At 40.9% G+C, this 16264-nt stretch overlaps 3 protein-coding genes across 3 annotated transcripts; all 3 read right to left on the reverse strand.

The window, feature by feature from the left end:
* Positions 1 to 13: 13 nt before the first annotated feature.
* On the reverse strand, positions 14 to 2341 carry LOC141817640 (uncharacterized; the record flags this gene model as incomplete). Its single annotated transcript, XM_074705282.1, has 1 exon — positions 14 to 2341. A coding segment is annotated over exon 1 (1918 nt), but the record flags the coding sequence as incomplete, so codon positions are not given.
* A 241-nt stretch (positions 2342 to 2582) lies between these two features.
* On the reverse strand, positions 2583 to 10072 carry LOC141817642 (protein FLOURY ENDOSPERM 6, chloroplastic-like). Its single transcript, XM_074705284.1, has 8 exons — positions 9348 to 10072; positions 9123 to 9262; positions 8552 to 8790; positions 7151 to 7296; positions 6917 to 7064; positions 6554 to 6622; positions 6372 to 6479; positions 2583 to 2808 (listed from the first exon to the last, which is right to left on the reverse strand). Exons 1-7 carry the CDS (start codon positions 10070 to 10072, stop codon positions 6384 to 6386), a joined length of 1563 nt encoding a protein of 520 aa, XP_074561385.1. The 3' UTR covers positions 2583 to 2808; positions 6372 to 6383.
* Positions 10073 to 13829: 3757 nt separating this feature from the next.
* Positions 13830 to 15300, reverse strand: LOC141817643 (uncharacterized). The gene is made up of 3 exons (XM_074705286.1): positions 15162 to 15300; positions 14990 to 15056; positions 13830 to 14862 (listed from the first exon to the last, which is right to left on the reverse strand). The coding sequence occupies exons 1-3, from the start codon at positions 15225 to 15227 to the stop codon at positions 14018 to 14020; spliced, it is 978 nt and encodes a 325-aa protein (XP_074561387.1). The 5' UTR covers positions 15228 to 15300; the 3' UTR covers positions 13830 to 14017.
* Positions 15301 to 16264: the final 964 nt, after the last annotated feature.

Raw genomic sequence — 16264 nt, forward strand, 5'->3', positions numbered from 1 at the left:
TCTCGGACGATACGAATGTCAGAAGGGCCAGAAACTCTGCCTTCCTCTGCTGTCTTCATAGACACTAGATACCCTCGGCACCCATCGTCTAACATCATCTGAGCATGAATAGCAGAAATAATAGATATCGCATCATTCCGAGTACCAACGAATTCCCAGGAGGGTTGATCCGCAGGTCGGAAAGTAACCACTCTAGCTCTGCAGTCCACGGTAGCATGATAGGTGGCCAGCCAATCCATACCCAGAATAATATCGAACTCCATCATATCCAATACCTGAAGATCTACCGTAAGGAGGTGACCGTCAAAATCCAACGGACATCCTCTGATCTGCTGATTAGTAGTCAGCACTTCACCCGAAGGTAATGATACTGCTAAACTACTCGGTCTAACCATCGGAATTCTACCAATTTTCCTCAGAAATATTCTAGACATAAAGGAATGTGAACTACCAGTATCGATCAACGTATCAGCAAATATATTATAAACAGAAACCATACCCCGTATGACCGATCCATCGGCCCGCTGTGCCTCCTCGCGCGTAATAGCATAAACACGTCCCACCTCCGTGCTAGCAGGCTGAGTAGTCGAATGAAATCCAGTCTGTCTCTGCTCCGGCTGGAACTGACTCTGGGGTATAGAGGTCGTCTGCTGAACATAATGAGGAGCACTATATGTAGTCAGTGCTGCTGGTGGCTGCTGCTGCACCGGAATCGCCGCATAACATATCTCTGGCTGGGGAGGTGCTGGTACAACTATATAATCCTTCCCCTGAATCTGATACATCTGTCCTGAAGAAGATGAAGACCTCTGCTGCTTCGGTGCTCTGTGTTTCGCTGGCACCCTCTGCGATCGCGACTGAGTGGATCGTCCTCTGGATGAAGAAGTGTCTGAAATCTCCAACTGAGCTCTCCGAGGACAGTCACCAATCATATGACCAGGCTGTTTGCAATAGTAGCAAACAGACTGATCGGATGGACAATCTGAAATCTGGTGACCACTCGAACCACATCTATAACACCTCTTCTCCATAAACTCTCTCTGCTGAAGACCACTCTCCGATCCTGCAGGTCGCTTTCCCTTCTGCTGTCTAGAAGAACCCCGTGTCCCAGCTCCCTGAGCTGGCCTTTTCTGACCAGAAGTCTGTGTACTCGGGTTCTTCGGCTTTTCTGCATCTCTCTCCCGATTCACCTGACGCTGAATCGACTCAATACTCAATGCCTTCTCCAGTGCCTCTCTATAAGTGCTAACAGAAAGACCAGCCATCTTCAACCGAATATATGGTGCTAGTCCCTGAGTAAACTGAAACATCCGATCACTGTCCTGAACAACCAAATGAGAGCAAAACTCAGCCAATCGGGAAAACTCAGTGTTATACTCTGTAACCGAACGGTCGCCCTGCTTAAGACTCAGAAATTCCTGACGCCGTTCCTGACAGAATGTCGCAGGAAAATACTGCCTCTCGAATGCCTCACGGAAAGAAATCCACGACAAATCTCGCTGTCCGAATACCATCCTCTGGGTCTTCCACCACGTGACAGCCTGATCACGTAAGTGGTATACTGCCAACTCCACTCTCTCTGTCTCAGTACAGGAGATGTACGCAAATGTGTCTGTCATGTTTTCCAACCAAGAACGTGCTAACCACGGGTCTGGTCCCCCGTGGAACAGAGCCACTCTGTCCTTGACGGACTTCGCCAACAGCGGTATCCGACTCAAGTCTACGGATCTGCTGGGTGCAGTCGGTATCGGATCAGTAATCGGTATCTCCGGAGCTCGTGTAACTGGTATCTCTGGAGATCGACCACCCTGTCCAACTGTAGGAATATGGGTAGGCTCCTGACGAACCGTAGCCCCCTCGGAAGTCTCCGAATCTATAAATCTAGCGGGTCGTCTCCGTATCCGACCACGCCCACGATCTCCAGGGGCCATAATAACACCTGGAATATACAACCATTATAAATTTCTAGAACGATATACATGCACTAGAAATTTACTTACAACTTGCTTGGAGAATCCTTGCCGCTGTCTGTCCCATCTCACAACTGGATCAAGTACACGCAAATTCGATAAAACCGATACGACGACAACTTCGGAAAGAAAATCCGATGAAAACCGGACACCGGAATCGGAACGCAAATGCAACTGTCAACGCAACGAAACTCCGACGACAAATCCGTCCGACAACGAAAACGGATACGAACGGAACGATAACTCCGACGGAAAACCCGGAAAGAAACACCGAGACAAATCCGACGGACTCCGGAAAAATTGACTCACATGCAACGGAAATCCGAATGAACCTAACCTGCTCTGATACCACTAAATTGGTATCAGACAGGTTCCAACGACAAACTCCGAAAAATGAATCGTAAAACCATGCTCTGATACCACTAAATTGTCACGTCCCGAGAGACGGCTATCCGAAAAATTTCGGCAGCATCTCCCCAGTAACTATGACAATTTCCCTGGACAACAATATATAGAGCCAACATGGCCCAACAATATAACAAAAGATAATAAGGCCAACACGGCCATCACACACCACACACATGCAATATAAAATATGTAAACATCGCAGCGGAAAACAAAATACAACGAATACGATGTACGTAAAACTCCAAAACCAACAATAGTACGACCAAACATCAAGTCCAAACAGTCCACAAGCTACATAACCACAACAAAGTCCAAGTCCAAGTACAATGCATCAAAATCCAACAACTACAACAACGTAACAACACAATACCATGCTGTGAGAGGGAACAGGCTGGCAGAATCTCCCAAGCTCCTAGCACCTATCTGATACCTGGGGAGAAATCAAATCAACCCCAGGGTCTGGGTAGTGAGTATGAGATACTCAGTGGAATACAGGTAAGAAGTGCATAATAAAAGGTCAACAGGATATAAATGGCAGTATCAACAGATAAGGAAAGAATATATACCATAACGGATATAGGAACATGCAAATCAGAATGTATGGTATGTAAAACAGTGCAGCAAGCATATATCAACCAAGTGCAATAATCACACGCAAACATGCTGTAAACAACAATGCAGCATAATAATAATAATAAATGCATGAAATCATGCAACACGCATCAAACACAATATGCATGGTCCTGAGTGCACTCGTCATCCTCAAACACCCTCCCAGAGCTCAGTGCTGAGGCGCCAAACAGGACATACTGCACAAGGCTCCAACAACTATCCACTACTAATCAAGTGGTGGAGCGGGCAGTCGCACAGGAGGGCTAGTGAGCCAGTCCTGGTTGCACCCAACTATGGTGCAACCTCACCTCTAATGCACCACAACTCGGTGTCCGGTGAGAGCCAACTAAGACAGCCAACTGTTGCCGTCATCAACTACTACAACTAGATGATGTCATGTGATCATCTCAACATATAATAGCTACAGGATAGCAGCATAATCAACTAGAATCAGGTGAGTCAGGTATCGACATGGTATCAACAGAATCAACAGTATCAACAGGGTATCCACATGGTATCAACAGAATAGATCATATCAACATGGTATCATCATGAATCAAGATAGATCATACAAAGGTCAACGATAAGTATCAAGCACGAATATCAACATGTGTCAACAGGATAACATGCATCAACATAGAAAGTATCAACAGGATAGCAGGAATAACAACAGATCATGCACTGAAAAGATTTAGCCTGTAGTGACCAAGTACAGGGTACCCACCTGGTAAGTCGATCGTCAAAAACTAGAACCCCCAAAATATAGACTCACTCCGTATAATAGGACCAATAAAGATCAAGGTCCTGCAATCATAACAATACAACATTTATTACAACAATACTGTATTAAATTACAGTAATTAAATTGTATAGTCTAATCCCACCCAACTAATATAATCCAATCCATATGATCTGTCCCAATCAAACCCTAGCTCACAGCTGAGCTCTAACAGTTTCACCTCCCCACAGCTCTGTTCCAAAAACAGGGAATCTAAACATACTGACAACAGCAAAGTATAATGATCCAAATCCAAAACACTTACCCTATAGAGCCTTAATCAGCTTCGGTTCTTCCCCTTCCTTCTTACTGTCGCAACCCAAGCAAATCTCCACTCGGATCGAAGCACATCAACCAACTGTGGAGAGGGGCAGGTTTAAGATTAGGAAAAGATCCACATAACTTAGATTCAAGAACCCTAGATCCAAGTTAAACCCAACTTACCTTTCGATTTCTTCCCTCAAGCTCGAGCCGATCGCCTCTTCTTCTTCAACGATCGAAGCCCAAGGATCGATCCGACTCAAGATCTGAATCCGGAATCATAAGAAACCCTAGATCTAACTCAAATCAACCACAAAACTGAAATCAAACTCAACTCACTCACCGATCTTCCTCTTCTTCTCCGATTTGCTGCCGCCGATCCACTCCCCTTTCACCGCGTCGCAGCTGAAACACTCCGCCTCTGGCAAAGAACCGAGTCTAAGGCTGAAGATCCAGCCCCTACCCGCCTCCACGTCGCCGGCTCCGGCAGCTCCCGCCTCCGCCCTTGCGATCGGAGTGAAGAAGAGAAGGAACAGAGGGTCACGCGATCGGGATCTCGGAGAAGGCAAACTCGCGATCGGGATCCCCTTTTAACCGACATTAACGGGTCGGATCCGAAATCCAATACCCGATAACCCTAACCCATTAGCCCTATTTACAATTAAACCCTAGAAGTTTAGGTATTTTACATCAACTTCTTCCTCTTTTCATTTCCATGCTTACATAATGAATATTATTTCTTTAATAGATGTAATAACAGTACTATTAGGAGCTACCTTAGCTCTTGCTCAAACAGAATATCAATCTCGTATATATATATATATATATATATCCAGTGTAGATAGCTAGCTGCCTACGTACTGGGATTCAAATAAAATAAAAAAAATTAATTTGTTTCAATTTGAAAGGTTGACAGTAATTCTTTGCTGGCCAGTGAGCCCAAATAAAAAAATAATTTTATATTCAAAAGCTATGGATGGCAGAGGAGAGTAGGTGTATGCCATCAAGAGAGACTGTGATGGAAAGATATCCAACCATGAATTTGATCTTAATTATCAACTCTGGAGGTCACTTCTATCTGTCTCTGTTATTATTTTGAAACTCTTGGTTTTGATTGTATTGTTCTTTGTGGTTGCTATCTCTACTTATTCGGCGGTAAAGATCCATCAAAGGGATCAATGAGATGTGTAGTCTTCTACAATGCAAGGATAAACAAGTGGCATAGAGTTCCAAACATGCTTCAGAAACGTTATTTTTAATTTTCTTGATTAAAAAATTAAGATATTTAATTTATTAGTATCAATACTTTCATTTGATTTTGTATTCAAATTACACTTGATGAAATATGTCTTACGAATTTCAAGCGAATTATAGACAACATTACAAAAGAAAGATAAAGATATGCAATGAATTTGATAAAAATACCAACTTCAAAATATGAGAGATGATGATTGAAATTCATTTTTAGAAAAAGTTCATTATTTTTTTTACAATATTACATTGATATTCTCAAAATAGATGATAGGTTCATGTTGAGTACCATGATGAATGATAATCATATTGTATACATAAAAAATGATATATTTTTAATAATCAATAATAAAGTTAATTATCATATAAAAGTTTCAAATATGAATTAAGATTCAAAAGGAATAATTATAAGATAATTATTTTATGATAGTTTACACTTATAAAATTTTATATTTTATATTTAATTAATTATATTATATTATTATCTAGACTAACTATACTAAATCAAGATCTCCACTCCTGTATATTATCTAATTTGTACATCGATATTTTTCAGTTAATGAAAACCTGATAAGACAATCACTACTTTTTAATATACAATTTTGTTTCTTATTCTACTTCTTTATTTTCTGGTTCACTGAAGCATGCAGGCTTGATTCTATTCATTATCTACAAGCATATATATGCAACATGTATAAAAGATGGGACAATCCAATAAGATTTTGTTCTGAGGTGGTAAGGCAGAATAACGGCTGCAACATGGCATACCTAGATAGATTGAAATCCTGTATCATTTACAGTACAGTCAAATATATATATATATATATTATCTCATAAATTATATATCAAAACTTAGTACTGATCAACACCGGTATATGAAGAATTCTTTATGGAATTGGCAATCAACCATGAACGGAAGGGATATGCCAAAGGAACAATTATCTTTTCAAGGTCTAATTGATCATAATATGCAAGGATAAGAATAGCACCTAAAGCAACTAAGTTGATGACCACTAGCAGGGATTAATCTGTTACAGCAAAAATTAAAGGAATAAATTGAATCATAAGTTCACTTAATTGTTTGAGATTACCTTGCACATGTATCAGGTGATGATAAGAAGGTTATTCTCATTTCTGTGGTTGCGAGTAATGGGTCGAAGTGGATCGACCTTCCATACCCCATCAACAATGAACTTAATCTGCAAACAAGAAGATTTATGTTGATCTGCAAAAGAAAAGTGGAGCTAACCTAGCAAATGTAGCTGTTTCTGACCTCATAACTGCCAGGATATAGTTTCAGATACAAAGAAAAGATGCCAGAACTCGAGGATTCCATCCTTCTCTGCATGATGTTACAATGATTTTTAGTTTCTGCCAAACATTTTACAGTTGTATGTATCACTAGATTTCAATAGTGACCAATCAAGTGTAATACATGCATGAAAAGCTACTGACATCAAAGAATAATTGTGTAGAAACATAATTGTTCAACAAAGGAATTGAATAATGGAAGTCAGTGGAGAAAGAAATACAATTGTACAAAAACAATCTGCCAAAAAAGTATAGTTAGTGACACAAAACTATTAAGAGGGATTTTAGATAGCAAAATTTCATAGAAGAAAGAAAAAGAAGAAACCTGATTAGTCCATCCATCAAATGAGCCAGCTAGTAAAACCTCTGAAGCGGAATTTGACCAAACTATGCAGACAGAACGAAGTCGGCTTAGAGTAATTAGAGCTGAATAAAGTTTTTTCCGTTTCTCACCCACCAATTTCTTTGCTTCTCTGCAAAATGTTGATCTGATCATTGCCAAGTACTGCAATGTTAGAATAAGATAAATACAAAAGATCCAGATGAGAACATTAGATACATTATCTCAAGTGTCATCTTTCCTTCAAGTACTGCCATCCTTGCCCTAATGGATCTCAGCTTATCTCGTGCATTAATAATAGCAGTCTCTTGATATTCCAAAGCATCAGAGAGCTTATGCATTCCATCCATTGAACTTTGTTGGCCCTGAATTAATCATATACTGAATGCTAGTTGCAATGGGAAAAAAATGCTGGAAGAAATCATTTAACCAGATTAATAGAAGGGACACAAACTTTCATGAAAAATTTATTCACAGCACTAACATTAAATCTTAGTACTTGTTCTTTTGGTAACAAAATAGCAGCATCAGTGTATCAAATATTAAATTAAAGTAATAGAGATCTCAACATAAAAAACTCCTAAAGCTTTGCCCCTGAGTTAGATCTTTGTGCAATCAGATCTCAATGAAATTACTAAATATTCATGAAAACAAAAGAAATAAAGAGATCAAGTAAGGGTCTATTACAATTCATCGATACAAAGATTATGGATAGGAAATCTTATATTGATTAATGAGATAACCATTGTATGAATATAAAATTCTAGACATAACCTTACATGAGACTAAACCACTATAGAATATCTTATTAATCCTGGTATCTCAATACTCCCCTCAACCTGGAGCATAATGTTGTCCATGCCCAGCTTGTTGTATGAACTCCCGTAAATAAAGCATACGGTAGACACAACAATCGTGAAAAGAAAACATATCTACGTGCAGAAGCAAAACTTAGATGAGAAACAGGAAGGTATGTGCTTATACAGCATGGAGTTGTAGATACTAAGCAATCATAACCACACTGGTAGAAATTGCAAAGTACAAACAATTTTCCAAACCTATGGACTGCGCACGGTATTAGGAGGTATTCCAATTTTGTTTCAACAGCACAACTGATGCTTTCTTGTTTCTAAGACGAGAAGTCAATTCCCTTTTATAGGATCTTGCTTTATATCTGGCTGCAACAAATAGGTTTTCACTCTTTCCTTGTCTCAGCATATATTTTTGTTCTCCAATTGGCATTACTCTAATTTATTAATTTTATGTGTAAATAAGTGTGGTTACACAGCACACAGATGAAACTGAAAGGTTTCGGTTTCAACAAATGGTGAACAGCAAGCAACACTGCTAGGATGCTAGGAAAGTCTGAAACTAGGAGATTTATACTGTTGCAGTCTTTGCAGTGTAGTTCATAATTGTGGTTCATATGATGCTCAGGTTCCCTAGTTTGGAATAGCTTCTTTTTTTAATAAGGAAATTTTTAGGAGCAGCGTCTATACAAGATAATAGATTTCAAAATATTGGGAAGTAGAGCCCCTAAATAAAAAAGGAAGTCTCCATTTCAACAAGTAGTAAAAAATTACAATTTACTCAAAAATAAAAGTGGAGCCAATTACATACCTCCTGCAAAGAAACATTAATTCTGGACCTAAGTAACTTCAGTGTTGAGGCCAGATCTGACTCCAACTTCTTAAAGCGTACACATATCTCACTTTTGCCAATTTCTGAGTCAATTTTGAGTTTACTAATTTCTGCTGAATTTTGAGAATGCTTATACTCCTGATTCTTTATATCTTTATCTAAGACGTTGCAATCTAGTGCCTTGTTATTCACAGAACCAGAAGGAACAATATCACCAGCTGTTAAGCATAAGTAAGGTCATAAATCATAATATATGATTGCTGTACAAACTTGAACCATAGTATTATACAGTGGTAAGTTATCATTAAATTGTAATAAGTGTTTGACGGAGTTGAACATCATAACAATGAAAACTTGTTAAACTTTACGAAATCAAGGGATCAATTTCTAGCATTGCTACCAAATAATTCACCACTATAACTAAAGTAAATGTTGATGTCATGAAGGTTCATCTCCTTGGCATTAGTGTAGCATACGAAGAAATAATAGATGAGGCAAGAAAAGCTAACAATGTGACTTATCCCATCTCTATCGAACAAAAGAAATTCACCTGTGTCTAAGACATGTTTGTCATCCCTGGATGATGCCCTTCCAATCTCTTTGAAATCTGCTAAAGACAAATTCCTTTGTGTTTCCAGCCTCCTCAACATTCCTTCAATCACTCCGCCAGTCGCAGCACTCTCTATTTCCCTTTCAACAAACCAAAACAGCAAACCAGTTAAATCAAAACGTGAAGGGGAAAAGAAGGAGTACGTCATAAAACAGTTCTTCTCACGTCAATCTTCCTGAAGAAGAAGGCACCGAAAGATCCTCTTCAGACTCAAGAACACTATCGCCAACGGCATCATTCTCCCATGAACCATCAAAAACCACTTCTGGAGCCTCCCTGGAAACGGACTTTATCTCGGTGGGCACATCCTCGCTGCGACGCCACCCAAAGGCGAGCCAACCACCGTGGAACGAGATCGCTTCAACGAGATCCAACCTTCCCGCTGCAATCAGCTCCTCCCTAGTGGGGAAAGCGTCGAGATTCCCAGCCTCGCGCATGAACTCGTAAATCTGGGCCTCCAATTCCACCCTTCCCCACATCGTCCCGGACGCACCATTTTCGTCCCCAGTCGCGCACCTCCTCGACCATCGTAACGCATCAGAGAGCCATAAAAATGGAACCTTGGAGCCAAATGGATGCAGGGGAAGAAACTCTAGATATCTCCAGGGCGAGGGCAGCGACGACAAGAAGAAGGGGGAATGCAGGAGAAGAGATGGGGAGCCGCGGGGGCGGGGGCGGCTACGGCGCAAGGAGGCGGAGGACAGGACGAAGACGACGGAGGGAATGGAGGATGCGAGGAAACTCATCCTGCGCAGCATCCGCCGAAGCCCTTGGGAGTGCCCCAGCGAACTGCTCGAACTGGAGGGAGGGAGGCAGGGACCATTTTTCTTTCCTTTCTGTGTGGTGCGTCTCGATGGAAGAAGCCCGCTAATGGGAAAAGGCGGGGTCATATAATTAAGTTAAATTAAATTATAATAAAAAAATAACAAATAAGTAATTTTTAAAATTTAAAATTTAAAAATCGCCTTCATTTTAAAAATGATGAATTGTGTGGTGTCTCAATTAAGAGTTTCATAACTCTGATCATTTTCAAAATTAAATATTTAAATTAATAAAAAAATTATCATTTTCATCTACTCTCACTTTCTACTTAGGGCGTAGTGAAAAATATTTCTGTAGTTAATCATATCCATAAGTTGATTTTTAATTGTGCTGATGAGAGATGAAATTTGATGGCTTCCAAAATTAGATATTTAAATTAATAAAATAATTTATCATTTTCAAACCCACAACTACTGTAGGGATCATTGTCGTTTTCATATCCATGATTTTGTGAAGATGAGGCTACCATTCTTCGCCTCATTATCTTCAATTTTCTTTGCAGAAGAAAACAGAATAAAATTAAAACTCAATTTCTCTTGTAATAGGAGAAATCAAATAAGGTACGTTAATTTCTTAATAATTGAAGAAGATCACCATGATATAATAAAGATATTATGCTCCTTAAATATCAATATTTAGGTAGTGTTATTATGTTTTCTCACCAATTAAAAATGTTTGAAGTTTTTTTTTGTGTGGGAAAACTCATTGTAACATACAAGAATGGCATTCCAATCATATCTTTACTTACGTGGTGCAATGAGAGAGCTCAAATAAGACAAATAACTTTGACATAAGACTTTGTGCTCTATATTTTGAGGAGAGGTCACCTACCTTCAAAATTAATTGAACAAAATCTGAATATTCTACGCGACCTACGCACGACTCTGTGCGCGACACAGCTGACCTCTGCTACTTTCAACCGTCCTCGCCGCGTCGTCCAATCACCGTTGACCATCAGACCGGGCCCGATCGACGCGCCACTCGTCAGCGCATCGGCTGGCATCGGATTCCGGCCGGAATCCGACGCAATTCAACCGGAACGCACCCGACAGTGGCACACGGCGTTTCCGGCCAAATCGTGGTCGGATTCCGGCCAAATCGCGGCCGAAGACTGGCAGGGGAAGGACCGCCGTCCGATCGAATTGCGCCGGATTCCAATCACAATCCGATCAAAATCCAACGTCGATTGACGCGCCGACGAGTGGCGCGTCGATCGGGTCCGATCCGACTGGCCGGCGGTGATCGGACGGCGAGGCGAGGGCGGCGGCGGAGGGGTCGGGCGGGCGTATTACTGTGCATTCCCACATTTGGATGGTCAGATCTGGCTCCCGATCGCGTGATGGACGATGGATCACGAGTCGCGCACGGGCGCGCACGAGGCAGTCGTGCAGAATATTAAAATCGTGTATATATATATATATAAGTGGCCGCGCGCCCCGGATTCGACAGTTTCCGATCGAATTCATCGGATTCCGATCACTATCCGATCGAAATCCGACGAAGGCCGGTACGCTGGCGAGCAGCACGTCGATCGCGCCCGAACCGGCGGCCGACGTTGGCTGGACGGCACGGTGAGGACTGCGACAGCGACGAAGGGTCGAGGCCGAAGCACTGTACATTCCCAGATTTGGACAGTCAGATGCGACGTGTGACTGCGTGATGAACGGTAGATTCGACGTCACGCACGGACACGTAGGAAACAAACACGCAGCATAGCAGGAATATATAAATATATATATATATATATATATAAACTTCAAAATAAACTAAGCAACAACAATAATAACTAAAGAAAGAGATGAAGCATAAGGGTAGAACAAAAGAGAATGAGCAATATCTTATGGTTATGCCTATGAGTAGGGAAGTGGAAATCAATTGTTGGCTTTTGCCAAAGACACTCCCCCCACACGCCAAAATCTTCAGCCTACCAATTCAATTTAGCACACACTTAACTAAAGCAAAGCCCTATAACAATTAACAAATCCCAAAGCCACCAATGATTTGGCTCACTCAACTGCAGCTACCTACCTTCTGCTTCATGGTCTCCCTTAAAGACGAACTAACGACATCAGGCATGGCGCATTCTATTTTCTCTGCTCTAGGACACCATCATTGATACATTGCCAAAGCAGTAGTACTCCTCCCACACCAACCAATCCTTGCCACCATAATATAATCTAAAGTGGAACTATGTTATCACTTTCCAACTGTAGAATTCTCTATCATATGGACAGCTCTGGCCAAAAGCATCAATGAGGGATGAAGAGTGTGATAGGGAATAGAAGGCACAAGGAGCAGCAGCAGCTTGGCAAGAGGAGCAGACATGGCTGCGCCGGGTGCTTTTGCTGCAGCTCCAGGCTCAGCGTCTCCTCCTGTGACAGCAGCACCAAGAGCTATGATGACTCTGACCAGCTTGACGCACTGTCTAGCCTTGCACATGGCATGGTGCAGGCACGGCTGGAGCAGATGGTCGGCCAGCACAGGGATCCAGGTGTTCACCGCCGGCGAAGAATGAGCTCTGTGGCAGGCGAAACAAGCAGCAATAGGTGCATTCTGTTGATCGCCATGGACAGGAGGTCTTATGACCCCAAGGGGGACTTCAAGATGTCAATTCTGGAGGTTATCACGTCCAGAAGGATAGAGGAGCCAAACGAACTCAGGAGCCTCTTGAATTGCTACTTGTCCATGAACTCCTCAGACCAGAGGCTTGTGATCCTTGAAGCCTTCTATGAAGTGTGCTCCACTCTTTTCCATTGTAGAGATCAGTAGAAGCTAGAACAGAGGCTTGTGATCCTTGAAGCCTTCTATGAAGTGTGCTCCACTCTTTTCCATTGTAGAGATCAGTAGAAGCTAGAACAGAGGCTTGTGGTCCTTGAAGCCTTCTAAGAAGTGTGCTCCAGTCTTCTCCATTGTAGTGATCAGTGGAAGCTACAACAGGAGTGTAGAGAAAGATGTAATCATCTGTGAAATAAATCCTGTCCAAGTAACTGTAATGAATGGCTATGTTTAAGGTTGTCGATACTCTTACCATTCACTATTTAGTAGCATTATTGTTCACACAGGAATTACAAAGGCTTCAGCTAGGAAAATATACTAAATAGATACCTGAAGCAATAGAAAAATATTGAAGATAGCACAATGTAGCTTGCATCTTCCTTCATAACACCTGGAGCATACTCTTGCGTAGATCTGCCAATAAATAATGTATAAGAAAATAAACAGCTCCAAACCACAAAAAGTTAAAAACAATACCATGAAATAATGAAGCCAACTTCATTCTTCCAACAAAGAACTACAAGAACAATGTAGCTTGTAGCAGCTTCAAATACTTCAGCTATCTGTAAACTGTGTAAATATCATATACTCGTAGCCTGAATCTTAATGATAACAAACATATAGTACCAAGACACAACAACAACAATAATCAGGTCTTATCTCACTAGGTGGGGTCAGCTATGTAGCACCAAGACACAATGAAAAAAAATATTCAAGATCACAAAGAGAGAGGAAAAAAAAGACATTCACAAGTAGTATACATGAAATTTTCACCAATTTTTGAAGCGGCATATGCTTCAACAAGCACAAAAGAGAAAAAATTGGGAAGACTACTAAATATCATAGCATAAGGTGCATTAGTGTGAACCAAGGTACATGTGGGAGCCAATCTTTAACAACAAATGTAATAAAACACAATTTGATTTTGATAGAGCAAAATGGAATTTGAAATGCCAGAAGAAGAGCTCCGTACATAAAGGAAAGAAAATGCACCAAAACTATGTTTTGGTATCACAACCAAAACTACAAGAAACAAGAGGTCCACATCCACAGCAGGCATAACAATTATACTTTAAAAAGAAATGTCCAGACCATCACCAGTCTATCAAGGCCTCTAACAGATATTCACATTCATCTTTGAACAAAAACAAAGTTTGAAAGAACTTGACACCAGCAGCATCCTCATATGACATTAGATAACTGGAAAAAGAGATAGAGAGCAAGGGTCCTTAGCTATTCTAAGGTCTTGAATTACATATATGAGAAAATTGCATTTGTAAAACTGGTGCCCGTGCTCCTCCCATGTTCACCTCCACTATTCCACCTGGAATGGAGTTGTATTGCTGCCTGCATCCAGGACAACGACCATCTGCCTCGAGAATTCTCTTGTGGCAGAATAGGCAAAGGCGAAAGCCACATGAACATGGAAGAAAGTTTGAATCTGTCAGATCTAGATCCTCACAGCAGATAGGACAGGGAATTGGCAGGGGAAGGATGCCTTTTTGTTGGGAAACCCGATGGCCCCGGCCTGCATTTGCTGGAAAAATCCACTGTTTTGAGATAGTAGGAAGGCTTGGAGGACGAGATGTGTCGTCTGGCCTCCATGCTCTTTTGGTGTTACGGATGGGCTCCGGCTTTGTGGTGCTCCCTCCTAAAGGAGCCTCAACTGGGCTACCAAGTGTGGCAGCTGCATCAAAGGGAGTAATTTCTCGAGCAGAACGATGAGTATGGTTGACGGAACCAACATCCTTAGTCAAGGCGTCGGCAACTGCCTCCCAATCGTCAAAGACTCCGTTTTCTTCTTCTCTGTTTTCTATGTACTCTTCCTCTTCACCATCGCTGGTGCTACTCGAGGTGGAATCCATGCTGCTACTTCTGCTGCTTCTACTAACGCCTGAAGAGATATTCCTTCTATGATGATTACCTACAGCAGGCTTACGAAATGGGGAATTCATATCCCTGCATTCATGCAGCGAGGTAATGCCATCTCGGCGTTCTTCTCTCACCGCCCCTTTGGAAGTCAGGGGAGGAACTTGCAAATGAAGAGCGCTAGTCAAATTGAAATCGTCACCCTTATCCTTACCTGATCCAGCGTAGGAAACAAAAAAAAAAGGCAGTTTTCAGAAAAACAAAAGAGGTGAAGATTCAATGTCAAAGATCGCTCATATCTCGATACCAGAACACGTAAAAGGGGGGAAATCGGATCGAACCATGAGAGAGCCATTGCTCACGCCGCGCATCGAGTTTGCATTGCTTCAGCTTCGCAGATCGATTTGCCTAATGAAGAAAGAACACAAAGATTTCGATCACTCACGATACGGATCATTTCATTGGCATAACGAAAGAATCACACAATAAAAAAAAAAACAAACTTTAAAGTACCCGTTTCTTCCTGCCGGAAACCATCAAGGGAAGCGAAGAAACGTTAGCCATCGCGTCGTAACCCATCGATCGGTTCACCTCCCGAGACCTCCTTTCCTTTTTTTATCCGAAAACCCTAAAAACGGGCGAGCGCGAGTAACGGAAGCGGTTCCGCGTTCTTCCTGAGAATATGAATGTCTTATATAGATCTTCTGCCCTAAAATAAATGGACGAGATTAATGTTAAAAAAACTGCCCCTTAAGGGATCTAAATTTACCGACTAATGCAGAGCCAAATCTAATGGGCCAAACTAATTCCGGAAAGGTGGTTTAAATTGGTAACATCTGGAATTTTTTTACTTTGTCCATCCCATTAAATAAATAAATAAATATATACATATATATATATATATATAATATATATATATAACTGATGAAAAACAAATCCTTAGTTAATAGTATTGTCATATAAATTTAAAATTTTAATCTTTGTTTTAGTTTTCCCCTAGCTCGTTTAGCACGAGACTAAGTATTTATTAGTTTAATTATTAAACAAAATTAAATATTCAAATTGATTACGTGCCCATGGAAGTTTTCCCAGGGCTAACAAGCTTTCTAGTAAGATTAACCAAGTATCTAAAGAGTCCTAATTGTGGTACATTATAAGAATTTTTCTTTTATGGGATGATAGATCTAAGAATATTAATTGCTTGGTTGGGCCATCACGAATACTTCCCAATTTGCCTTGGTAGTTGGTAGGAGACTTCTTTTCATAGGTCCAAATCAGTCACATCTAGGATTAATCAAATCGTAAGAATTGAATACCTAGATTACTAAAAAACTTCGCCTCATAGGTTGCTATTGCTGTGATGTGTTCTGTGTTTGTAAGATATATTTGCTATGATGGATTTTATGTTTGAAAGATATGTGATAATGTGCAGCGGTTAAAGTTCTTTGATGGATCTTAAAAATTTCAAATTTGAGACTCAATTACGATTCACGAGGTAATTTCCCTCCCGTGAGAAATGAGTGAGAGAAAATGAACTATCTGGATGGATTAAAACCGACAAGTGCTTTTTGATTTATTTTGATGATCGATAGATGACACCAATGGAAAACTTCTAG

The sequence above is a fragment of the Curcuma longa genome, unplaced genomic scaffold (genome assembly GCF_044706935.1).
Source record: "Curcuma longa cultivar G26 ecotype Majalengka, Jawa Barat unplaced genomic scaffold, ITB_CL_G26_1.1 contig_21372, whole genome shotgun sequence".
In the NCBI taxonomy this organism is placed as follows: Eukaryota; Viridiplantae; Streptophyta; class Magnoliopsida; order Zingiberales; family Zingiberaceae; genus Curcuma; species Curcuma longa.

Excerpts from the sequence above, each read along its gene's own strand:
- LOC141817642 (XM_074705284.1), bottom strand. The coding sequence starts at position 10,072 with ATGACCCCGCCTTTTCCCATTAGCGGGCTTCTTCCATCGAGACGCACC. Across the intron at positions 6,623-6,916 it reads TTGATGGATGGACTAATCAG|AGAAGGATGGAATCCTCGAG; the intron begins GTTTCTTCTTTT and ends AACATCATGCAG. Across the intron at positions 6,480-6,553 it reads TATATCCTGGCAGTTATGAG|ATTAAGTTCATTGTTGATGG; the intron begins GTCAGAAACAGC and ends TCTTGTTTGCAG.
- LOC141817643 (XM_074705286.1), bottom strand. The coding sequence starts at position 15,227 with ATGGGTTACGACGCGATGGCTAACGTTTCTTCGCTTCCCTTGATGGTT. Across the intron at positions 15,057-15,161 it reads TTTCCGGCAGGAAGAAACGG|GCAAATCGATCTGCGAAGCT; the intron begins GTACTTTAAAGT and ends TTTCTTCATTAG. Across the intron at positions 14,863-14,989 it reads TGAGCAATGGCTCTCTCATG|GTAAGGATAAGGGTGACGAT; the intron begins GTTCGATCCGAT and ends ACGCTGGATCAG.